At 42.0% G+C, this 26,749-nt stretch overlaps 1 protein-coding gene across 1 annotated transcript; it reads left to right on the top strand.

Moving 5' to 3' along the window:
* The first annotated feature begins 642 nt into the window (after window positions 1-642).
* Window positions 643-26,749, top strand: LOC139562115 (GTP-binding protein 2-like). Its single transcript, XM_071379473.1, has 12 exons — window positions 643-1,081; window positions 3,998-4,024; window positions 9,646-9,830; window positions 10,227-10,335; window positions 10,501-10,698; window positions 10,830-11,004; window positions 21,664-21,883; window positions 22,733-22,868; window positions 22,964-23,022; window positions 23,482-23,653; window positions 23,833-23,997; window positions 24,470-26,749. Exons 1-12 carry the CDS (start codon window positions 869-871, stop codon window positions 24,653-24,655), a joined length of 1,845 nt encoding a protein of 614 aa, XP_071235574.1. The 5' UTR covers window positions 643-868; the 3' UTR covers window positions 24,656-26,749.

Raw genomic sequence — 26,749 nt, 5'->3', positions numbered from 1 at the left:
TGTGTGTGATATGAGGGTTGGATACATGCTTATTTCAAAATTACAAAGGAAAACTTTTATAAACAATGGCAACACTGCCATGTTGCACTGAACCTTGCTGTTGGAAAACGAAATAGTGTGCAACCTTTGGCTGTCACAGATGCACCTCCCCAAAAGCCAATATATTTTTTTGTGTATGACCACATGGTGGTACTATTGAACAATATACATGTTCATACAAATTGTTCCCAGTAGTAACAACGTAACCTCATGAAGTTTAGGCCTATTGGTTAGGTTAAAATACATATCTTAACTTGTATTAACTCAATATTTCTAACAAATGGTATTGCTACACAATCAGTTGGAAAGTTATTTAAAAGTTTACTTCATCTTCAAATATAGGTAATATGAATACACCTCTAAGTAGCTAATTTTGGCCGTGTTAAAACCGTGATGTAGCCTACAATGTGTAAATTGTTATTGACTGAATGATCTAAAAATAATATTGAGTCATTATTTATGATGCAAGTTGATTTGTAGATCAATCAGTCGGGAGTCGCTTGCACTGTGGGCTGCAATGTCGAACAAGCCCAAATATTTTGTATTGATAAAATATACTGACGTAGCAAGCTAGTTTAAATATGAATAATATAGGTCTGACGTAGATCCGCTGTCAACTCAAAACGAGTCAACGACGCGGAGTTGTTATTGTCCACTTTGTTGTTGGTGGGCAGGAACCCTAACCAGCTGGCGGTTGAGTTGTTCTTATCGATTTTTTAAAAACATTTTTTTGAAACTCTCCCCGTTAAAAATACGCTTGAATGTCTCGGTTTTAGGACGTTTTCTATTTCAAATCGTGCATAGCTAGCGTACACACGGTTCCGAAGTAATGGATTCGCGGGTATCAGAGCTTTTTGGATCAGGTTCCGGGCAGAAGTCTGGTTGCCAAGGAGTTGGATCTAACGTTAGTTCGGGGAATGGCTTCGGAATGAGTTCTAAAAAGTGTTTGAAGAATGCCAAAAAAGCAAAGAGTCGGTCATCCCGAAACTCCAAACCAAGCAATAACCCCCCATATCTTCCCCCGGCGAATCTACCCCCAGAGGTAAGCAGATATGCTTCCGTAGCCTGCAATTGGGTGGTACAGTAGCTAGCTAACGTTAGCTAGCTGACCAAAGAGAAATGGCTTGCAAGTTTATTACCCGCCAAATTTTTTATAAACACTCTTACAATTAGTTTGTGCATAACATACTTGTATGCATGCATATTGTCCAAAAACATGTTTGTAACCATCTTCTGTTTGAAGTTCTTGTGAACTGACTGCCCGTTTGAAGCAAGTGTCAGCAAGCAGAAAGTCATTTTTACACTATTAGCTAGCTTCCTGGCTACAGATGCAGTGACACGTAGGAAGTAGCTAAAGCTAGCTAGCTATGTTAGCTAGCTCTACAAAATACATTATGTAGCAACGTTGGTTGTTTATTGAACTGAATAGTTGCAGTAAAACTACTATAGCCAAGTTAGCCAGATCGTTCCCTTTTAATATATTGTATAATTGGCTCCAATGGTTTGTTGACTAGCTAACGTTAGGTAGCTAAAAAAATCTGGAACAGCTGTGTTTGTAAATAGCAAAGGGACGGCTTGCCTCGGCTGCTGAGTGTAGAGGACTGAAGCAAAGGCAGACGCCACTGAAATCATCTGCAGAGCTGATGAATTGCTTTCTCCCCCAGAGAGATTGAGAGATTTTGATAGAATAGAACCTCCTCACATAATAATTAGCTGTAGTTTATTACTTAGTCTTTTAGCTTTATTTCCCATTGACTTTAACTTGAGCTGCTGTGTGTGTGTATATATCTCTAAAACAAATTCATCAAAAAAATAAACGTCCCTTTTTCAGGACCCTGTCTTTCAAAGATAATTTGTCAAAATCCATATAACTTAACAGATCTTCATTGTAAAGGGTTTAAACACTGTTTCTCATGCTTGTTCAATGAACCATGAACAATTAATGAACATGCACCTGTGGAACGGTCGTTAAGACACTAACAGCTTACAAACGGTAGGCAATTAAGGTCACAGTTATAAAAACTTAGGACACTAAAGAGGCCTTTCTACTGACTCTGAAAAACACCAAAAGAAAGATGCCCAGGGTCCCTGCTCATTTGCGTGAACGTGCCTTAGGCATGCTGCAAGGAGGCATGAGGACTGCAGATGTGGCCAGGGCAATAAATTGCAATATCTGTACTGTGAGACGCCTAAGACAGCGCTACAGGGAGACAGGGCGGACAGCTGATCGTCCTCGCAGTGGCAGACAACGTGTAACAACACCTGCACAGGATCGGTACATCCGAACATCACACCTGCGGGACAGGTACATGATGGCAACAACTGCCCTGGTTACACCAGGAATGCACAATCCCTCCATCAGTGCTCAGACTGTCTGAGAGAGGCTGGACTGAGGGCTTGTAGGCTTATTGTAATGCAGGTCCTCACCAGACATCACCGGAAACAACGTCGCCTATGGGCACGAACCCACCGTCGCTGGACCAGACAGGACTGGCAAAAAGTGCTCTTCACTGACGAGTCGCGTTTTTGTCTCACCAGGGGTGATGTTCGGATTCGCGTTTATCGTTGAAGGAATGAGCGTTACACTGAGGCCTGTACTCTGGAGCTGATCAATTTGGAGGTGGGTGGTCACAGCATCATCGGACTGAGCTTTGCAGGCAATCTCAACGCTGTGCGTTACAGGGAAGACATCCTCCTCCCTCATGTGGTACCCTTCCTGCAGGCTCATCCTGACATGACCCTCCAGCATGACAATGCCACCAGCCATATTGCTCGTTCTGTGCGTGATTTCCTGCAAGACAGGAATGTCAGTGTTCTGCCATGGCCATTTAGAATCCCCATTTATGTAGGGCAGTGGTCACCAACCGTTTCTGAGTCAAGATCACTTTCTGAGTAAAAATGCAAGCTGAGATCTACCGCTCAGATTTGTAATTTATTTATTAACATGACTTAAAAAATGTAAGCCTATGCAACAATACATTTCAATATTTTGCTTTTTGTTTTTATTTTACTGGACTGATGGTCAGTCTCAGTGGAGGTAGAGAGTAGCAGACAAAGGGTCCACCTGCCTTTCCTCTGCTGACACTGACCAAAAAGCAACAGTCTTCCAGCTGATTGAAACTCGAGTCGCACCGGATTATTTCTACCTCGTGCACAAATTCATGTTACTCTTATGAGCAGAGAAAGTGAAATATTCCTTGATATCAAAAGATACAAACTGTTAATAATAACAACGCAAACCCATCAATACACTTTCCTACTCATTCATTACAGCTGCAGTGCTGGTTATAGCGCAAGTGGATGTAGGAAGAACACCAATTCTATGGTTGAATAAAAAGTGACAGTGCTGATTAAGAACAAACATGAACTTGCTCATAAAAACAAAAACAGCAGCTCTTTGCTGTATTCGTTGAGTATCTCACTATTAATGTTGAAACACTTTTTTATCTCACCGTATCAACTTTGCTATAGCTTTCTTTTATGCCTGCTACGTTACTGCCGACACTAATCTGAGCCAGCCAGCGATAGGCCTATAGTGCACATGATTTGTACCTTCAGACACATGAGATGGTACAAAATGGGAACACTTCGCCTACCCAGCCTCAGGGCAGCTGAATCGGGTGCACTTACCGCCAACTGCGCGAGAAGCACTTTATTGTTGGGTTTTGTGGTATGTGGTCTTTAGTTAAGAGAATAATCACAATCTCTACTCAAAGAGCAATTTAAGCCAACATTGCATCACATTACAGTTCTATTTGCATGTAGACTCTTTTATGGCTAGTTGAAACAATGTAGCAGCTTTAAAGTTCTTCCAACCACCCACTCCATTCATTTACTGTTGGATACTGCTCTTTCAGTCAGATTGTGGTTCTTTGTGCCTTTTTAGAGAACATTAGGTACCATTTGTCTCAGTTCTCTTCTGTCCAACATAACAATGCTGTCCTATCCTCTCTTTCAGGCTGAAGAGGGGAATATAGAGTACAAGGTAAGCTGAAATAAAATGTTATACATGTGTCATGACACACACCTTTGCTCACTCATTACTGGAGAATAGCAGTTGTCAGCTGATGGAAGGCCTACCAGTTTCCAATAATCTTACCTCCATCATTTTTTGTCTATATTTCAGCTTTACTTTACAAGTGAATAGCCTAGCCCTAGTTTATCACTGCAGGTGAAGGAGTCGGATGTGGAGGTCCTGGTCTGTGGTTGAGGCTGGTTGGACGTACTACCAAATTCTCTAAAATGACGTTGGAGGTGGCTTATGGTAGAGAAATGAACATGCAACAGCTCTGGTGGACATTCCTGCAGTCAGCGTACCAATTGGACGCTCCCTTAACTTGAGACATCTGTTGCATTTTGTTTTGTGACAAAATTGCACACTTTAGAGTGGCTTTTTATTGTCCCCAGCACAAGGTGCACCTGTGTAATGATCAAGCTGTTTAATCAGCTTCTTGATATCCCACACCTGTCAGGTGGATGAATTATCTTGGCGATAAGGTTTTTGTGTGTATGGAAAAGTTCTGGGATGTTTTATCTCAGCTCATGAAACGAGGGACCAGCACTTTTTACATGCTATTTTTTCCCCTGACTGTCTAGTTTTTATTTTGGTGATTGTTAGTTCTACGTACTTTATATCTGAATACTTTACACAAACGTTACACTGAGAACGTTTTACCATCCTGAAAATATAGGGCAAACACTGTAAATGAATAAAAGTCTTTGGGTGTTTTCCATGCTCAATAAAGGACAATGTGCCCTCAAATATTTGAATCACTTGGGTGTGACAAATATTCAGCTGACACTTTAAGGGCGGGCTTTAATCACACCTTACTGTTGTAACTAGAGGTCGACCGATTATGATTTTTCAATACCGATACCAATTATTGGAGGACAAAAAAAGCCGATGCCGATTTTTATTTTAAATAAAAAAATATATATATATATCATACACACACACATTTTTGTAATAATGACAATTGCAACAATACTGAATGAACAATGAACACTTTTATTTTAACTTAATATAATACATAAATACACACACACGCACACAGCTCTGAAGTGACAATGATACTGCTTAGGAGACAAATACTCTCAACTGTTTGAATAAAAATTGAGTTTAAGTTACCTGTGATGAATGTTGAAAACAGAAACTTTAATTTCTATATGCAGGAAATCCTATTTTAATAATGGGCATGGTAAGAATTGACAACCAAAGTGCGAGTCATAATTCCCATGACACCTTCTAGCAAAATCTGAAAAGCGGTTCCTTCATTTATTCCATAGGATATTTTTTAGATTCACTTAAAATAAGGTCTGTGTTTCGTGTAGGCTTACATCACTGCCAATTTTATAACTGTGTAGATATCCATAGGACAAGGTAACTCTGATCAATATTGGCTAAATATAAGCGAAGATAAACTTTTTTGTAGAGTGGATTTATGAAAATATGTTGACAAGCGTTACCTTATCCTAGTGAGATTTACACGGGTATCAAAACGTCGAGGCGGTTTAAGCCTGCATGAAACACAGACCTTATTTGAAGTAGATCAAGACATTCTCTATGGAAGACATGAACGGTAAACTAACGAAGGAACCCCTTTCAAATTCAGCCGCAAGTTATTACAGGAATTATAACGCGTCGACTATTTCTCTCTAAACCATATACCTTTGACTAATCCGGAAACTATCACCTCGAAAACAAAACGTTTATTCCGTTCCGTATTTTATCTAACGGGTGGCGTCCATGAGTCTAAATATTCCTGTTACATTGCACAACCTTCAATGTTGTCATAATTACGTAAAATTCTGGCAAATTAGTTCGCAAAGAGCCAGGCGGCCCAAACTGTTGCATATACCCTGACTCTGCGTGCAATGAACGCAAGAGAAATTACACAATTTCACCTGGTTAATATTGCCTGCTAACCTGGATTTCTTTTAGCTAATTATGCAGGTTTAAAAATATATACTTGTGTATTGATTTTAAGAAAGGCATTGATGTTTATGGTTAAGTACACATTGGAGCAATGACAGTGATTGATTGTTTTTTATAAGATAAGTTTAATGCTAGCTAGCAACTTACCTTAGCTTACTGTATTCGCTAACAGGCAGGCTCCTCGTGGAGTGCAATGTAATCAGGTGTTAGAGCATTGGACTAGTTAACTGTAAGGTTGCAAGGTTGAATCCCCCGAGCTGACAAGGTTAAAAATCTGCCCCTGAACGAGGCAGAACATTCCTAGGCCGTCATTGAAAATAAGAATGTGTTCTTAACTGACTTGCCTAGTTAAATAAAGGTGTAAAAAAAATGAAGGGGGGCAAATCGGCGCCCAAAAATACAGATTTCCGATTGTTATGAAAACTTGAAATCGGCCCCGATTAATCGGTCGACCTCTAGTTGTAACGGTGTGATTCGTCTCTTTGATAGATGAGATTCTCTGACATCCCTTTGCTAGTAGCAGTTGATCAAGATCAAACAAACATTGGATAACGATCTAGTGTGTGTGTGAACAAAATGATAAAAAGCCAAGAAACACAAAGACTAAGTCAAACTTCAGTAGACTTCCGGCTAAATTCGACAAACTTCTATGCTGGTGCGGTTCTAAAAATGAATCTTTCAGCACTTCACTCAGTGCACGCAATGCCCCAGGCACTGTTGCTGCATGTGAGGTGGGTTATATGGGACTCTACATAGTTGTTTGCATAGAAATTAGACATCATTCTGATTTTATATGGTTCTTTGTGTGATTAGCTACCCACTATGAAACAAAACGCAGAAATACAGTTGAAGTCGGAAGTTTACATAAATCTTAGCCAAATACATTTAAACTCAGTTTTTCACAATTCCTGACATTTAATCCTAGTAAAAATTCCCTGTCTTATGTCAGTTAGGATCACCACTTTATTTTAAGAATGTGAGATGTCAGAATAATAGTAGAGAGAATGATTTACTTCAGCTTTTATTTCTTTCATCACATTCCCAGTGGGTCAGAAGTTTAAATACACTCAATTAGTATTTGGTAGCATTGCTGTTTAAACTGTTTAACTTGGGTCAAACATTTCGGGTAGCCTTCCACAAGCTTCCCACAATAAGTTGGGTGAATGTTGGCCCATTCCTCCTGACAGAGCTGGTGTAACCGAGTCAGGTTTGTAGGCCTCCTTGCTCGCACACGATTTTTCAGTTCTGCCCACACATTTTCTATAGGATTAAGGTCAGGGCTTTGTGATGGCCACTCCAATACCTTGACTTTGTTGTCCTTAAGCCATTTTGTACAACTTTAGAAGTATGCTTGGGGTCCATTTGGAAGACCCATTTACGACCAAGGTTTAACTTCCTGACTTGATGTCTTGATGTTGCTTCAATATATCCACATTTTTCTTTCCTCATGATGCCATCTATTTTGTGAAGTGCAGCAGTCCCCCCTGCAGCAAAGCACCCCCATAACATGATGCTGCCTCCCCCGTACTTCACAGTTGGGATGGTGTTCTTTGGCTTGCAAGCCTCCCCCTTTTTCCTCCAAACATAACGATGGTCATTATGTCCAAACAGTTCTATTTTTGTTTCATCAGACCAGAGGACATTTCTCCAAAAAGTACGATCTTTGTCCCTATGTGCAGTTGCAAACCGTGGTCTGGCTTTTTTTATGGCGTTTTTGGAGCAGTGTCTTCTTCCTTGCTGAGCGGCCTTTCAGGTTATGTCGATATAGGACTTGTTTTACTGTGGATATAGATACTTTTGTACCTGTTTCCTCCAGCATCTTCACACAGTCCTTTGCTGTTGTTCTGGGGTTGATTTGCACTTTTCGTACCAAAGTACGTTTATCTCTAGGAGACAAAACACGCCTCCTTCCTGAGCAGTATGACGGCTGCGTGGTTCCATGGTGTTTATACTTGCATACTATTGTTTGTACAGATGAACGTGGTACCTTCAGGCGTTTGGAAATGGATCCCAAGGATTAACCAGACTTTTGGAGGTCTACAATTCTTTTTCTGAGGTCTTGGCTGATTTCTTTTGATTTTCCCATGATGTCAAGCGAAGAGGCACTGAGTTTGAAGGTAGCCCTTGAAATACATCCACAGGTACACCTCTAATGACTCAAATCATGTCAATTACCCTATCAGAAGCTTCTAAAGCCATGACATAATTTTCTCGAATTTTCCAAGCTGTTTAAAGGTACATTCAACTTAGTGTATGTGAACTTCTGACCCACTGGAATTGTGATACAGTGAAATAATCTGTCTGTTACCAATTGTTGGAAAAATGACTTGTCATGCACAAAGTAGATGTCCTAACCGACTTGCCAAAACTATAGTTTGTTAACAAGAAATTTGTGGAGTGGTTGAAAAACAAGTTTTAATGACTCCAACCTAAGTGTATGTAAACTTCCGACTTCAACTTTACTTTTCGCTATGGCAGCTATTTATTTTGGTATAAACCACAACTTGCACATATGCTCATACTTTACACCTTGCGAACTGAAAAAGTATAGGTGTATATGCAAGTAAAATGAAATTCACTCACAGAGAAGATGAAGAAGCATCATGCTCTCCCCCTGCATGTAAAGAAATTTGACTTCAACCAACCACAGTGCAGACAAATCACACTGCACACAGGTATCGGAAAGGCGAGACAAAGCAGTTTTTCCTGTCATCGCTCGCTTTGTGAGTGACAAGCGCCTATTTTTATTTTTTTATTGAACCTTTATTTAACCAGGTAGGCCAGTTGAGAACAAGGTCTCATTTACAACTGCGACCTGGCCAAGATAAAGCCAAGTAGTGCGACAGAAACAACAACAGAGAGTTACACATGGAATAAACAAGTGTACAGTCAATAACACAATAGGGAAAAAAAGAAAGTATATACAGTGTGTGCAAATGACATGAGGAGGTAAGGCAATACATATTCCATAGTAGCAAAGTAATTACAATTCAGCAGATTAACACTGAAGTGATAGATGAGCAGATGATGATGGTGTGTAAGTAGTGATACTGGTGTGCAAAAGAGCAGCAAAGTATATAAAAACAATATTAGGATGTGGTAGGTAGATTGGGTGGGCTATTTACAGATGGACGATGTACAGCTGCAGCGATCAGTTAGCTGCTCAGATAGCTGATGTTTAAAGTCAATAGATTGCTAGAAAGATGTATGTTTCTTCTAGCGGGAGAGGGATCGGTTGACTTTTTTGAAAGTAGCTTAGTTAAAGTGGAAAAAGTAGCTGGCTGAAAATGAGCCTGTAATCGGCTGTTTAGCCGACACCCGGCGCTAGTGGAAAAGACTGGACGTAGCTTTGTTTCACTCTTCTGTTCTGTATGTAAAGGTGTATTATGACCAAAGAGCAGTGAATAGTCTGGCTGCAACCCGAACATGTTCATGTTCTACCACAGTGGATTAGCACTGTCATTTTTAGGACCAGGGGCAGCTGCTGCCTCCAAACAAATGTACAAAGACATCCTACTTACAGTATTAGTTATTTTCACCACCTGCAAAATGCAAACTAGAAACATTAATTGGCCTGAACAGAGGCGTTAGCCATTTATTAGCCTGAACCGAGGTATTAGCCATACCATTCCTTCAGCTCTTTAGTCTCAGCTTCCTCTCCCCCTCTACAGCTGAAGCTGATCGACCCTACGCAATACCGCTTTGAACACCTGGCCACACAGATGAAATGGCGTCTACAGGAGGGGCGTGGTGAAGCTGTCTATCAGATTGGTGTCGATGACAACGGCATGCTGGTGGGCCTATCAGAGGAAGACCTGAGGTCATCGCTAAAGACCCTAGGCAGGATGGCAGAGAAGTACGACCCACACACCAACTGTTTAGATTAAATGTTTTTTTATTTAACCTTTATTTAACTAGGCAAGTCAGTTAAGAACAAATTATAATTTACAATGACTGCCTACACTGGCCAAACCCGGACGACGCTGGGCCAATTGTGCGCCTCCCTATGGGACTCCCAATAACGTCCGGTTGTGATACAGCCTGGATTCGAACCAGGGTGTCTAGTGATGCCTCAAGTACTGAGATGCAGTGTCTTAGACCGCTGCGCCACTCTGGAGCCCTGCCAGAATTCTCGTATACTCCATTTTTTAAAAGATGTGATGAAATTGTTTGTGCAATTCTTGTACCAGAAGTATTTCTGTGTTGATGTTGTACGTGTAATTGACTCTTTTCATTTACTTTTGACTTGAAGGGTTGGGGCTGACATCACCATTCTCAGAGAGAGAGAGGTGGACCACGATGCTGATATCCCTCGTAAGATAGCTGAGGTTCTCATAAGGAAGGTGCCAGACGACCAGCAGGTTAGTGACCTCATGAGAAGCTCATAAGCTGTTAAGTGTGTTTACATTGGCTGTAGACAGCGAGAGTCACTACTTGTCGTACTACTACTACAACATTTGCTGATAAGTTGGCTATGTGACTAGGTCAACATTCATACTATGTTATACGTGTGTTTTTGTATTTAGTTCCTGGACCTGCGGGTGGCTGTGCTGGGTAACGTGGATTCAGGAAAGTCCACCCTGCTAGGTGTGCTGACACAGGGTGAGCTGGATAACGGGCGAGGCCGGGCCAGACTCAACCTCTTCAGACACCTCCACGAGATCCAGACAGGACGCACCTCCAGCATCAGCTTTGAGATTCTCGGCTTCAACAGCAAAGGAGAGGTGAGGGAAAGGACTGGCCATGTCCCAAACTCTCAAATGTCTTTTTCATAACCACTAATAGATGAAAGGACTAGATAGGTTGGCTTGTGATTATTTATTTTTTTATACCTTTGACCTCTTGTGTCCCTCAGGTGGTGAACTACAGTGAGTCGCGGACAGCAGAGGAGATATGTGAGAGTGCCTCTAAGATGATCACGTTCATTGACTTGGCCGGCCACCACAAGTACCTGAAGACAACCATCTTTGGCCTGACCAGCTACTGCCCAGACTTTGCCATGCTGGTGGTCAGTGCAAACACGGGCATCGGTGAGTCTGACTGCTACACTTGACCCAGACTCTGTGGTTGTTTGTTAAAATCGCTTTTTGTTGGTTTACGTCAGGGGTCGGCAACAGGCTGCCCGCAGGCCAAGACCGGCCACCTGTGATTATATTTTTTTGCTCTCCCAAAGTTTTTAGCAAAACAATTGTCAACCCACGGCTAATTCTAGTTGCCTACCCCTGGTTTACATGAATGCTGTGCCTCTGTGCTTGTCCACGGCAGGTTATGCCTCCTAAAGGTCACAGTTATTCGTGTTTATCGTTGAAGGAATGAGCGTTACACTGAGGCCTGTACTCTGGAGCTGATCAATTTGGAGGTGGGTGGTCACAGCATCATCGGACTGAGCTTTGCAGGCAATCTCAACGCTGTGCGTTACAGGGAAGACATCCTCCTCCCTCATGTGGTACCCTTCCTGCAGGCTCATCCTGACATGACCCTCCAGCATGACATTGCCACCAGTCATACTGCTCATTCTGTGTGTGATTTCCTGCAAGACAGGAATGTCAGTGTTCTGCCATGGCCATTTGAGCACGTCTGGGATCTGTTGGATCGGAGGGTGAGGGCTAAGGCCATTCCCCCCCCAGAAATGTCTGGGAACTTGCAGGTGCCTTGGTGGAAGAGTGGGGTAAAATCTCACAGCAAGAACTGGCAAATCTGGTGCAGTCCATGAGGAGGAGATGCAATGCAGTACTTAATGCAGCTGGTGGTCACACCAGATACTGACTGTTACTTTTGGTTTTGACCCCCCCCCCCCCCCCCCTTTGTTCAGGGACACATTATTATATTTCTGTTAGTCACATGTCTGTGGAACTTGTTCAGTTTGTCTCAGTTGTTGAATCTTGTTATGTTCATACAAATATTTACACATGTTAAGTTTGCTGAAAATAAACGCAGTTGATAGTGAGAGGACATTTCTTTTTTTGCTAAGTTTATTTAGGTGCAGGAGCTCCACAATACTTTTGAGCTAATATTCTATAAGAGGAACAGGAACTCAAGCAGTAGAACATTTGAGGTGCCGGTACCAAGCTCCGATGAGCTCCTGCCCAAATCAAGCACTGCTTCTTATCCATTGCGCAAATATCCTACAGCTGTGTCTGTCCTGTGCTCACTGGCTCAGGAAACTGAGGTCCCAGAATATTTTATACAATGTTGCAAGTTTGCTAGTGCAAGCTTTGGGCTGGCCCAAGTTAATAGTTGATACAATGTTTCAAGTTTGGCTACACATGGCCTGTCTGAAATAAGGTGATTCATAGGAAATGTATTTTTAATCAGGATATTTTCTAACTACAGGCTGGAATGTTTTTATTTGTTCGCTTTGTCGGCTATTTTTACATAGTTGGCAACGGCATTCAGTTACTTTTTAGGTTTGTACCATTTTCATTTGGATAGAATTTTGATTAACGACATATGAATGATTTTGAGATATGAAGATGTTATTATAAATTAAACGAAACTGTTTAACGAAAATGTGCATTTGAAAACCATAACTGTCATGCATCTCGATAGAAATTGTCAAATAAATTGGCATTCCACATGAAAGGTTGCAGCCTCCTCGTGTAGCCTATTACCGGCAACTTCAGGAGAGTAATGGCAGAAATTGCGAAAGCCAACAGGAGTGGGAGGAAAATAGTTCAGTCTAGTTAAGTAATTTTTCTTCTTCTGGTTATCTAGATCTCTGGCGCCCTCTTGAGGCTTCAAACCCTTTAAAGTATCAGACGAGTTCAATACAAATAGTTGATTTTATTAAAGCGCATACTGTGTTTTTTATATATGGAAAATACACGTTTAAAAATGTTGAGCAATCGATTGTTCGGAAGAACAGACTTTCGGTCGACCAAGATTTTCTTTAGTAGGGGACAGCCCTAAGCAGGAGTATTGCACAATCTGACTCCAATCTACTCAAGTCCAACCCTCTTGTCTCTCTTCTGTAGCTGGCAGGCTAGCTATGTCCCAAGCTGGGCAGTACGGCTGTACAAACACACTGCAAAAAAACAAAAATGCACTGCTGTCTGGGCTTATGTAACAGACTACCCCTGCCGCCCCCTCCCCCAGTCAAAATCAAATCAAGTCCCAGACTAACCGCCGTTCCTCTGAGCCCCCTAACAGATGCTGGTCTGTAGATCACCAAAGGACGGACACCTGTTGAGTTAGTAAGCAGACACTTGGGATGTCAGTGCTGACACTAAAGGAAAGGTTCCGATTCTTGAAGTTCACCACTGTCCCAAGGCTTTCAAAGGCATTCTGCTCTTGTTTCCTTTCCGTTCCTTTGTACTAATACTTGAAGGGACTGGATAGGTGTCCTTAATATTGCTTTCACCTTTCAAGTCCTCCCAGATCAGTGGTCATGACTGAGGAAGAGGAGACAGTCTAAAATAGCTTTATCGGGACGTAGCTGAAATCTGAGCAAAGAAAGGAAACTGACACACACCCTTGCTTAGCCTTTTTTCTTTATTTAGAGATTATCTTTCAGTGGTTACTGAATAGCTCATTACTTTTTTCCTTTATTATAACACTATCCATTTGATCTGTCATTTGCCAGGATTAGCTAAAAAAAATTGTCAAGTGGGATTCGAACCCACGCCTCCAGGGGAGACTGCGACCTGAACGCAGTGACTTAGACCGCTCGGCCATGCTGATATGTTTAGCTTAATGTGCAACTGTTATATCGAACAGTCACGACCCTACCAAGACTCCCTCTCTCTGGGTTTCTAACTCTGTAGATAAGCAGTGGTATCTGCTTGTCTGCCAACAACATACTTTACTGCCTGGATATCAGAGTGAGCTTGAGTGCCTCAAGGGGAATGTAGGCAGCCTGCCAAGTTAACGCCTCTTGCCCTGTTTCAGGTTTTGGCTGTTAATCCTACATTTACAATAGGTATTTAGTATGACACTATTGATTTGCACTCTTAGTTGCCAGGAACAACCAAAATATTGTCTGAAGTGGGATTTGAATCCAAGCCTCCAGGGGGGACTGCATCCTGAACGCAGCGCCTTAGACCGCTCGGCCATCCTGACATGTTTATCTTTCCTCCTAACTCACCTACATGTCTAACGGTCAGGCGCCATTGGCTGCTTCTGGGTTCTAAGATGATTTGAATACCTTAGGGCAAAGATTATCTATTATATTGACAAAATAAACGGAGTGACCGCTCTAACAATAGAAATACATGTCCTCAATGATTAAGGCAGGCGAGATCAGGTGGTACCATTTCTAGCCAATGAGAGGCCAGATACGCTTGTGAACAACCAGCACAACTTAGTAGTTTTTCTCAAAGTTGCCAGAATGCCAGGTGCATCCACTTATGTCATTACTTTTGTAATAGCCTAAACATTATGGAACGTCTATTAGATCAAATAAGCATCACGTAATTCAGCACTCTCATAGACCAATAAAGGGCTTATGTCATGCAGACAGATTTTGTACAAGATTAAATCTCCTCGCTTTGCCTCTCCTCTCTGCTTAAAGCTACAATAGGCAGAAATCGCTCTGCCATTTCCTGGTTGCTAAAATTCGACTGGTTCGCCTAATTTTAGTTTATTTGACAGAGAATCATTGTACTGTCTAAATTGCTGTGAAATCTATTCAATAAACAAAAATATGATATTTTCTTCTGTTTGAAGCTGGGGTAAAAAGAGCAAAAACAACTTGCCCCCTTGCTTTCAATGAGAATGACAGATCAAGAACTCTAATTTCTACGTGAATTTGTTCAGGTCACCCATAAAGCTTACCTACTGTTCCTTTTAAGTGCTCTTTTGACAAGCGTATTAATTTGCTCACTACTTGCAGATGTGTTCATAACTTTCCAGACATCATGGCTGGTTCTGGGTTCCAGGATTATTGAATACCTTTAGGCTGTGTTGTTGTAACAACATTATTCATTTGTTCACCTATTAGTTGTGAGGGTTAACCAAAATGTTAGTGTCAAGTGGGATTTGATCCTACGCCTCCAGGGGAGACTGCGACCTGAACGCAGTGACTTAGACCGCTCGGCCATGCTGACATACCTCACCCTGCCTCTATTTCTCCCAGAACAGTGACAGGTGGAAACTTTTCAGCTGCAGCTGGTGAATACGGGCTCTCTTCCGTTACTGAATTAAAATGCATGAGATTTGCAGACAGTTTGTATGATTTCTTCTGAATTACATTATTGGGAAATTATTCAGACCACTTTACTTTTTCCACATTTTGTTAGGTTACAGATTAAACCCCCCCCCCCCCAAAAAAACGATTTGATCAATCTACATACAATACTCCATAATGACAAAGCATAAATACAGGTCTTTAGACATTTTTGCTAATGTATAAAAAAAGGATATCTAATTTAAGTATTTAGACCCTTTTACTCAGTATTTTGTTGAGGCACCTTTGGCAGCGATTACAGCCTTGAGTCTTCTTGGGAATGACGCTACAAGCTTGGCACACCTGTATTTGGTGAGTTTCTCCCATTTCTTCTCTGCAGATCATCTCAAGCTCTATCAGGTTGGATGGGGAGCGTCGCTGCAAAGCTTTTTTGAAGTCCGGCTCTGACTGGGCCACTCAAGGACATTCAGAGACTTGTCCCGAAGCCACTCCTGCGTTGTCTTGGCTATGTGCTTAGGGTCGTTGTCCTGTTGGAAGGTGAACCTTCGCCAAGTTTGAGGTCCTGAGCGCTCTGGAGCAGGTTTTCATTAAGGATCTCTCTGTACTTTGCTCTGTTCAGCCTCAATCCTGACTCGTCTCCCAGTCCCTGCTGCTGAAAAACATTCCCACAGCATGATGCTGCCACCACCATGCTGCTGCCATCATGCTTCACCGTAGGGATGGTGCCAGGTTTCCTCCAGACTTGATGCTTGGCATTCAGGCCAAAGAGTTCAATCTTGGTTTCATCAGATGAGAGAATCTTGTTTCTCATGGTTTGAGAGTTATTGGGTGCCTTCTGGCAAACTCAAAGCAGGCCTTTTACTGTGCCTTTTACTGATGAGTGGCTTCTGTCTGGCCACTACCATAACGGCCTGATTGGTGGAGTGTTGCAGAGATGGTTGTCCTTCTGGAAGGTTCTCCCATCTCCAACTCTGGAGCTCTGTCAGAGTGACCATCGGGTTCTTGGTCACCTCCCTGACCAAGACCCTTCTACCCCGATTGCTCAGTTTGGCTGTGCGGCCAGCTCTAGGAAGAGTCTTGGTGGTTCCAAACTTCTTCCATTTATAAATGGAGGCCACTGTGTTCTTGGGGACATTCAATGCTGCAGACATTTTTTTGGTACTGTTCCCCAGATCTGTGCCTCGACACAATCCTGTCTCGGTGCTCTACGGACAATTCCTTCAACCTCATGGCTTGGTTTTTGCTCTGACATGCACTGTTGGACATTTATATAGACAGGTGTGTGCCTTTCCAAGTCATGTCCAATCAATTTAATTTTCCCCAGGTGGATTCCAATCAAGTTTTAGAAACATCTCAAGGATGATCAATGGAAACAGGATGCACCTGAGCTCAATTTCGAGTTTCATATCAAAGGGTATGAATACTTATGTAAATAAGGTATTTTTTATTTAAAAAATTGCAAACATTTCGAAAAACCTGTTTTTACTTTGTCATTATGGGGCATTGTGTGTGGATTGATAAGAGAGAAAATGGTATCCAGTTTAGAATAAGGCTGTAACGTAATAAAATGTGGAAAACGTCAAGGGGCCCGATTTTACTTTCCTGTACTGTATGTTGGTTGGTCAAAATAGTCCACCGAACAGATACATTTATCCATGAAAATATTGTAAGTCTAATGTCCCAAATTCCTGAGCTGTCTTTATACTCTAATTTTACATTTGCATAACTAGTAACCAGACACAGGTATGTTTGTTTGAAAAGTGACCTTCAGCAATGTGTTTACTTGTCTGCCTGCCATACCACCTCCCTCCGTTTCACTGGCCCAGCCAGGTAGTGATTCTGAAGTCAGACTAATGTCCTGGGGGATATGGGTCAGGTATAAGGACCATCCATGGGACACACAGACAGACACACCTTGCAACGTCAGAGCACAGACTTTAATTATAAAACAGAGAAATGGATCTATGTAAGGAATAGGCCTAGTCTGGTCTATTCTCTGTGACCTGCCAAAAGGCCATGGAGAAGCTGGCCCATATTGGCTATGGGCCCAGATATAGAAAACTATCAATATTCAAGCATGTTGGATAAGAAGGGGACCGGCCCGCTAAGTCGAGGACAAAAATGTTCCTGAGCAGCTTCTACCCCCTAAGCCATAAGACTGCTAAATATACTGAACAAAAATATAATGCCACATGCAATAATTTCAAACATTTTACTAAGTTACAGTTCATATAAGGAAATCAGTCAATTTAAATAAATTAGGCCCTAATCTATGGATTTCACATGACTGGGAATATAGATATGCATCTGTTGGTCACAGATACCTTAAAATAAATAGGGGCGTGGATCAGAAAATAAGTCAGTATCTGGTGTGACCACCATTTGCCTCATGCCGTGTGACACATCTCCTTTCGCATAGAGTTGATCAGGCTGTTGATTGTGGCCTGTGGAATGTTGTCCCACTCATCTTCAATGTCTGTGCGAAGTTGATGGATATTGGAACACGCTGTCGATCCAGAGCATCCCAAACATGCTCAATGGGTGACATGTCTGAGTTTGCAGTCCATGGAAGAACTGGGACATTTTCAGCTTCCAGGAATTGTGTACAGATCCTTGCAACATTGGGCCATGCATTGTCATGCTGAAACATGTGATGGCGGCGGATGAATGGCACGACAATGGGCCTCAGGATCTCATCACGGTATCTCTGTGCATTGACATTGCCATCGATAAAATGCAATTGTGTTTGTTGTCCATAGCTTATGCCTGTCCATACCATAAACCCTTTGCCACATAGGGCACTCTGTTAACATTGTTGGCATCAGCAAACCACTTGCCCACACAACGCCAGTTGGACATACTTCCAAATTCTCTAAAATGATGTTGGAGACAGCTTAAGGTAGAGAAGTGAACATTCAATTCTCGGTCAAAAGCTCTGGTGGACATTCCTGTAGTCAGCATGCCAATTGCATGCTTCCTCAACTTGAGACATCTGTGGCGTTGTGTGACACAACTGCACATTTTAGTGGCCTTTTATTGTCATCAGCACAAGGTGCACCTATGTAATAATGATCATACTGTTCAGTCAGCTTCTTGATATGCCACACCTGTCTGGTGGATGATTATCTTGGCAAAGGAGAAATTCTCTCTAACAGGGATTTAAAACAAAATTGTGCATAAAATTTAAGCAAAGCTTTTTGTGCGTATGGAACATTTCTGGGATACGTTTTTTTTCAGCTCATGAAACTTGGGACCAACACTTTGCATGTTTTCATTTGTTGTTTTTTCAGTGTAGTTAACCAAATAGCTACTCGGACTATCTACATTGACCTTTGTTTTTAAATGTATTTTTAACACTCTCTTTGTCTATGCACTCTCACTGGACTCTACCCACACACTCACAAATCAAATCAAATTTTGTTGGCCACATACACATAGTTAGCTGGTGTTAATACCAGTCAAAAGTTTGGACACATCTACTCATACAAGGGTTTTTCTTTATTTTTACTATTTTCTACATTGTAGAATAATAGTGAAGATATCAAAACTATGAAATTACACACATGGAATCATGTAGTAACCAGAAAAGTGTTGAACTAATCAAAATATATTGATTCTTCAAAGTAGCCACCCTTTGCCTTGATGACAGCTTTCCACACTCTTGGTATTCTCTCAACCAGCTTCACCTCTCCCTTAAGTAAGCATTTCACTGTTAGTCTACACCTGTTGTTTACGAAGCATGTCACAATTAAAGTTTGATTTGACAGTGACACACAGACTTGGACATGGATCAGCTGATCGGCGAAGCTGCAGGCTTTTCAAGGCATGCCTCTTTTGCTAGTACATGCACACACAGATACTTTCCACTCAGTGAGGTGGGGTGTTTACAGAGCTCTGAGGCATCATGTTGAGCCAAGACATGCCTCTTGATGGGGCCCATAAAAGCAGAGGAAGAGGTTGGCTCATTATGACACCATGTTGCCTTGCCCCCTAACACACACATACAGACAGTGTAAGTTATGTTTGGTTTGCCAGCATGCAAATACAATCTGTCTCAGCTGAGAGGGTACGTTTATTTCGGTCCCGCCAGACTGTTTTGGGTCAGTGCCCTTGACCTCTCTGTGGCCTATATCCAGACCCAGCCGTACATCTCTTACATCTCACCCACCGGGGGGTGCTTTGCTACTAGTGTCAGCGCAATGACATGCTAGCTGTTCCCTAAGACTTCCAGTCATTGAGCTAATGACTATCCATTTAAAAGCTTGTCACTATAAATATTGACATTTTTTGCAGTGGTGGCAAGAATTGTGCAGTGTTTGGCCACTGTTGCTAAATGAATATAGGGGAGACACTGGCTTAGGATACAGACATATTGTTGATATACAGAAATGGCAGGTTTTTCTTCAATGGCAAGAACTACTGATTAAGATGCCCTTAAGATTATTCTTATGAGCATAAGCATAGTTGTTTTGTTTACTTGTCAGCAGCAGTGTTTTTCTACACACACTACAGGATGCTTGAGGTGATGTTTTAGTGTCACACAGTAGGCTACACCCACTCTGAAGTTCTCACTCTCTCCCTCACCCACGCTCTGTAGCTTCTCTCTCTCGTACATGCTCGATCTTGCTTTCCTCTTCTCGTTCTATTTTTTTGTGTCCTTATGCTTTCTCTGCAATAGGGCCTACTGTCTGTTTCTCCCTCAACTGTAGTCTCTCCTTATCTGGTTTTGTAGTTCTTGTTTAAACTATACTGAACAAAAATAAAATGCGAAGTTTTGGTCCCATGTTTAATGAACTGAAATAAAAGATCCCCTATGCACAAACATTTCTCGCAAATTTGGTTTACATCCCTGTTACTGAGCATAGATTTATTTTTGCCAAGATAATCCATCCACCTGACATGTGTGGCATATCAAGAAGCATGATCATTACACAGGTGCACCTTGTGCTGGGGACAAAGGGCCACTCTAAAATGTGTGATTTTTTTCACACAACGCAATGCTACAGATGTCTCATGTTTTGAGGGAGCATGCAATTGGCATGCTGACTGCAGGAATGTCTACCAGAGCTGTTGCCAGATAATTATATGTCAATTTCTTTACCATAAGCCACCTCCAACAACTTTTTAGAGAATTTGACAGTACAGCCAACCGGCCTTACAACCACAAACCATGTGTATGGTGTCGTTTGGGCGAGTGGTTTGCTAAAATCAATGTTGTGAATGGTGGGGTTATGGTATGGGCAGGCATAAGCTACGAAATCGAACACAATTGCATTTTATCAATGGCAATTTGAATGCACAGATAACGAAATGAGATCCTGAGGCCCATTTGTAGTGCCATTTATCCTCCACCATCACTTCATGTTTTAGCATGATTATGCATGGCCCCATGTTGCAAGGATCTGTACACTATTCCTGGAAGCTAAAATGTTCAAGTTATTCCATGGCCTGCATACTCACCAGACATCATTGAACCCATTGAACTTGTTTGGGATGCTCTGGATCGACGTGTATGATAGTGTGTTCCAATATCCAGCAACTTCGCACAGACATTGAAGAGGAGTGGAACAACATTCCACAGGCCACAATCAGCAGCCTGATCAACTCGATGCGAAGGCGATGTGTCGTGCTGCACACTACAAACTGGCAGGTTTTCTGATCCACGTTCCTATTTTTATTTTTTTTAAATGTCTGTGACCATCTGTATTCCCAGTCAAGTGAAATCCATAGATTAGGACCTGATGATTCTATTTAAATTGACTGATTTCTTTATATCAACTAACTCAGTAAAATCTTTGAAATTGTTACGTTTTATATTTTTGTTCAGTGAGTGATAAGAAGCGTATGACTGTGTACAAACCGTCTGGCTCCAGAAAGCTAATTACATTTGCAGTGTGTGTTTTAGTTTTTAAATGGGTTCCTATGTGATGATTATCTAATGGAATCAGACCGTGATGATTTGACTCCACGTGTAGTAGCATGTGACGGAATTCTCCAGTCGCTCAACTCTCTCACGTTCCTTCTAAAAGTCACACCCAGCAAAAAAACATGCACAGTGACCTCATCAACTTTGAGGTAGCCAACATATGGCTAGGGTCAAAGTTATTGTGAAATATGTATACAACTTTAGGCTATATCCATATCAGATGGCCGGGGATCTCAAATTGTTGAGATTGTGTCAAAGTGTGATTATGTCTCTCGGTTTATCTGGTCTCACCTTTGCACACTTTTTTCCATGACATAACAGTCATAACCGACGTCATGGCTTGTTTACCTGATGTTATTAACCTGGCCTCATGTCCCAGTCTCTTTCTATGGGGTTTAAACTCTAGATAAGCAGTCTCATCTGCTGGCACCCCAACACTGTACTTAACTACATGGATATCAATAAGCTTCAGATGCATGCTTTTTGAATCAGTGATATAAGCCAAAAGCTGCACCATACAGAACACTTGATAACATACTATATGATTAAAGAGTGTTAAGAGATCTGTGTTGACACATCAATGAAATGTATGGACATGACTCGTATTAACCTGCGCCCCCCTCTCTGTGCCCCATCCAGCCGGTACAACACGGGAGCACCTGGGTCTGGCCATGGCTCTGAAGGTACCCATCTTCATTGTGGTCAGTAAGGTGGACCTGTGTAAGCGCGACACGGTGGAGCGCACGGTCCGGCAGCTAGAGCGCATCCTCAAACAGCCCGGCTGCAACAAGGTGCCTCTGGTGGTGTCCACTGCTGACGATGCCGTCACGGCCGCACAGCAGTTCGCTCAGTCACCCAGGTACACACTAGGAGCTCGGATGCAATAATTTAATAACCAACGTTTTGACAGACAAGCTGTCTTCATCAAGGTATAATGACACACACTGCGGGTCACTAGCTTATATACTTTGAAAGGACACACAGGTGTCTGTAATCATGGCTGGGTGTGGCTTGATTACAGATATACAGATATAAATATACAGATCTAAGTATGACAGATATAAATATGACAGATACAGATATAAATATTACAGATATATAGATATACAGATATATATATGACAGATATATATATATATATATATATATGACAGATACAGATATAAATATTACAGATATACAGATATAGATATACAGATCTAAGTATGACAGATATAAATATGACAGATATAAATATGACAGATATAAATATGACAGATATACAGATATAAATATGACAGATATACAGATATAAATATTACAGATATAAATATTACAGATATAAATAGGACATATAAAAAGCATGAATGGAAAACATACGAGCATAGATACAATTTGGCTACATAGGCCAACAAACATTTACAATGAATATCAAAAACACAATCACAAGAATGGCTTCAGATCAAGTCTACGTTGAGACCGAAGGGAGCAAGCGTATTTAAATGAAAGATCCAGGCGGCCTCTCATTTTAACAATAAATTGTCACGGTCAATCCTCCACACACGTACAGTGTCATGATCAGTACTTAATGTACTGTACGTACACAGCCACACAGGGTTCCAGCCATAATGTTAGCGTCATATCATTGTATTGGTCATTTGATGTTGGTCATGGTGTGCGTTGTCATAGCCCTGGTCATGTGACGGTGGTGGTGCTGTTTCCTGTGCAGCATCACTCCCATCTTCACCGTGTCCAGTGTGTCTGGGGAAAGTCTGAATCTGCTCAAGGTCTTCTTCAACATCATCCCCCCACTCAGCAACAGCAAGGAGCAGGAGGAGCTCATGCAACAGCTCACTGAGTTTCAGGTAACACACGCACAAACACGCACACACACACACACACACAGTAAATGAATAGCAATAATGTAAATGTGTGTTTTGACAGTGTGCTTTCCCTGTAGGTGGATGAGATCTACACAGTGCCTGATGTGGGGACAGTGGTGGGAGGAACTCTATACAGGTCAGTGCACTGTTATAGGAGCCTCAGTGTCTTGTCCTCTCCTCTCTGTCATGTTCCTTTTTCTTATCTAGTTCTCCTTGTAGAGTAGCATCTGTCTGACCTTCCCTCTTTGTCTTATTACATTTCTCTGTGTCTCTCTCTCATGTAGTGGTGGTATGTCTAACTGTCCATCCATTGGTATCTGTCAAACTCTCCTTCCCCTCTCTTTCTCCCTCTCCATTGGTATCTGTCAAACTCTCCTCCCCCCCTCTCTCTCCCTCTCCATTGGTATCTGTCAAACTCTCCTCCCCTCTGTCTCTCCATTGGTATCTGTCAAACTCTCCTCCCCCTCTGTCTCTCCATTGGTATCTGTCAAACTCTCCTCCCCCTCTGTCTCTCCATTGGTATCTGTCAAACTCCCCCCCCCCCCTCTCTCCAGTGGTATCTGTCAAACTCTCATCCATCTCTCCATCCATCCAGTGGTATCTGTCGTGAGGGGGAGCAGCTGGTTGTGGGTCCTACAGACTCCGGTCAGTTCCTCAAGTTGACAGTGTGCAGCATCCAGAGGAACCGCTCAGCATGCAGGGTACTGAGGGCCGGCCAGGCCGCCACGCTCGCACTGGACGCTTTCGACCGCTCGCTGTTACGCAAGGTGAGACGCTCAAACTGTGTGTACTTGTATGTCACCCAAGCTGCTGAAACTGAGTTGTACGTCTCTGTCCATCGTGGTTTATGCAGTAGTGTTTGCCTTAAATTTCTAATATCAACATATTTTCCATTGTTCTGTTTCATTGTGTTTAATGACTGTACTTCCTGTGTGTTCCTTCCCAGGGTATGGTGATGGTGAGTCCAGAGATGAACCCCACTATCTGTTGGCTGTTTGAGGCGGAGATCGTGCTGCTATTCCACGCCAAGACCTTCCACAAGGGCTTCCAGGTCACTGTGCACGTGGGCAACATCAGACAGACTGCTACTGTGAAGGCTGTGCACGGCAAGGTCAGTCCTCCACCGTTCCACAATCCTCTCTGTCTGGAGAAACACTGCAGTCACAGACAGAACATTTTATTAAGTAGGTTTGCACGGTATACCGAAACTTCGGTACTTTTTCGATACAGTACCAAACGTTTTTTCATGTTTTAGTATCTTTTTTTACTTTCGGTACTTCACGGATCAAGCCTGTCTATCAACGCCCCCTACCCCTTATTATAGCGTGAACCTTGCCTGCTCCCCCTTACTCATTGCTAGCCTGCGCTGGGAGTCTGGGATGTATCATGTTAGCTCCCCTCTCATGCTGCACAAAAGTTAACACACTTAAATATTTCTGGTATCGTGTCAACACTAGTTTGAAGGATTTGTAGAATGAATAGTTGTGAAGTGTTAACATAGTGATGCTATTCTATACAAGTCTTCTATGAAACTAATACAAGGCTTCCATGAAACTACTAATCCATCTATCTGTGTACCACAGGAGGAGCTGAGGACAGGTGAGAAGGCAGTGGTGTGTTTTAAATTCATTAAGCACCCAGAGTACCTGAAGGTGGGGGCCAAGCTGCTGTTCAGAGAGGGAGCCACCAAAGGCATCGGCCAGGTCACCAAGCTGCAGCCTGTCTCCCAGTCACAGCCCTCACAGAGTGAGGAGGAGGACGAGGCCTAGAACCCAGAACCGCCCAGTGGAACAGGAGAACCACAGCCGTCCCAGCTAGATCCCAGGATCTAGAACATCGGAGGAGAGGGTTCCGTCTCTTTCTCCTGTCATCTTCAGCCTTCCTGCTTCTTCCAAAGCCCCTCTCCTGTCATCTCAGCAAAGAACTGACTTTTCCCTCAACTTTTGTCTTTTACTTTGTTTTTCCAAAGCCTTGTTGTCACCAAACCTTTTCTCAAGCCTTTTCAAGAACTGCTATTTCGATTGTTTTCTTTTGCTTTTCTAGATACTGATGAGGGAAGTATATTTTGTCTCCTGTGTCACCTAGCAACAGTCACCACGGTGAGGTTGAGGTGTAAGGAAGACCTGGTTACAAAAGGCACAGAGATCTATCCAATAGTAAATATGGAAATGAGTGTAAAGCAGCAGTCACCTTAAACACAGTTGATTCACACCTCTGGGTGAAGTGCTTACACACACTCTCCTCTCACTCAAACATACATTCGTGTACTGAAACATAAGTACACAGGTGCGTCCACACACACCGAGACGCCTGTATTTATCACCTGAAAAGTCACTGAGTTCTGTTACCAGATGTCTGGAATGTTTACAAACTAAAAATACAGACAGAGGACTGACTGATGGCAGATCGATGTGAGTTTTCTTCTATTGCAGCTACAGAACTAGGATGTCAGAGGTTAGAATTGTGATGCCTCTTCTGTCAACTTCATAATCCCACATCATCTGGTTTGTATGACCTGCACAGTGCCTGGCTGAAAGTGACAAAAGTCCTCTTATACCATGTTTGAATATGTTGTTCACATTGGCACTTTATGATGAGGCATTTCCTTTTAGCTTGTGATGTATGGGTAAAACTTGACCTTGTGATAAACTGGCCAAGATGGCCAATGATCTCGCTGACATTCATCCCCAGTAACGTTCCTCTGGCACAGTTTGAGAATTATGTTTGTAACTCGCAGCAATGCCTCACGATAGCCCGACTAACCAACGAATGGTGTTGCTACCTACTTTTCAAGTGCTTTAGTTACTCAGGTCAGTATAGTTCATACAGTATAGACACCATTCCACTCTCTCACAGAACTACTCCAATGATTGAGATTTTATTGATCATTTTGAGTGTCTTTGAGGAATAGTCAGCCATTTCTCCCAAAGAGAGTGACTACTTTGTGTGTTTTGATTATGCTTATTGTTTAAAAAGCGGCCACTTTGTGCTGCTATGTTTAAACTGCCCTATTTGGCAATTGTGTCTGAGGTTGTCTTTTTCTGTCGTCTTCTCCCTTACGTTACTGTTTCTGATTTATGAAGGGGTAAAACACAGTGCCTAGTGGAACTACTTTTGGAGTACCTTTCCATGACACCCCAAGGTTTTACAACTTTTTAGGTAAATCAACTTGATTTGGTGCTACTCCTTGAAACAACTTTTGATATCTAGATGATGAATAGGGAAAGGTGTTGATTGCTGAATTTGTTTGTTCAAGTCTGCTGTTGACCATATAAAGTGTCAAGTTATTGCATGTTAGAAAGAATGACGCAGAGAAATCACTCGCTCATTTATGCCTCGTTCTCACGTGCTTCAGAACTCTGGAATTTCCAACTTGCTAACTGGTTGAACGCGGTACGTGTATCTACAACCAGTTAGCAAGTTGGACATTTCTGAATTTCCTATTTCCAACTAGCATGTGAACGCGGCATTAACTATTTAAGAGGGGCAACTAAATGTGCTCTTTTTGTTGCACATATGGTATTATGTGTGCACTCATAGAGGTGAAAATGACTATTTGAACCAAAATATGAAAAGAGCTGATCAGATGTTGTAAATTGATTTTTGCATCTAAGTAATGCTTCTGGTTTTTTATAGATTTGTAGTGGTTTCTAATTTCACTCAATTATATATCACCTGTTGTTCAGACTGTTTTAGTCCAGCACCAACAAGTGTCACGTATTCTCTACCTTGGATGCAACGATTGTTTTCCTTTAAAAAAAAAAGTTAATTCTATTAAAAAAATGAGGGTGAAGTACCACATATTTATGTACAGATCCAGTTTGTATATTATGGCACACACAAATAAAAAGTTGTTACATTTA

This window comes from Salvelinus alpinus, chromosome 32, assembly GCF_045679555.1.
Source record: "Salvelinus alpinus chromosome 32, SLU_Salpinus.1, whole genome shotgun sequence".
NCBI lineage: Eukaryota > Metazoa > Chordata > Actinopteri > Salmoniformes > Salmonidae > Salvelinus > Salvelinus alpinus.
Note: the sequence above shows the minus strand (reverse complement) of the source record. Positions and strands in the feature narration are given on the sequence as shown.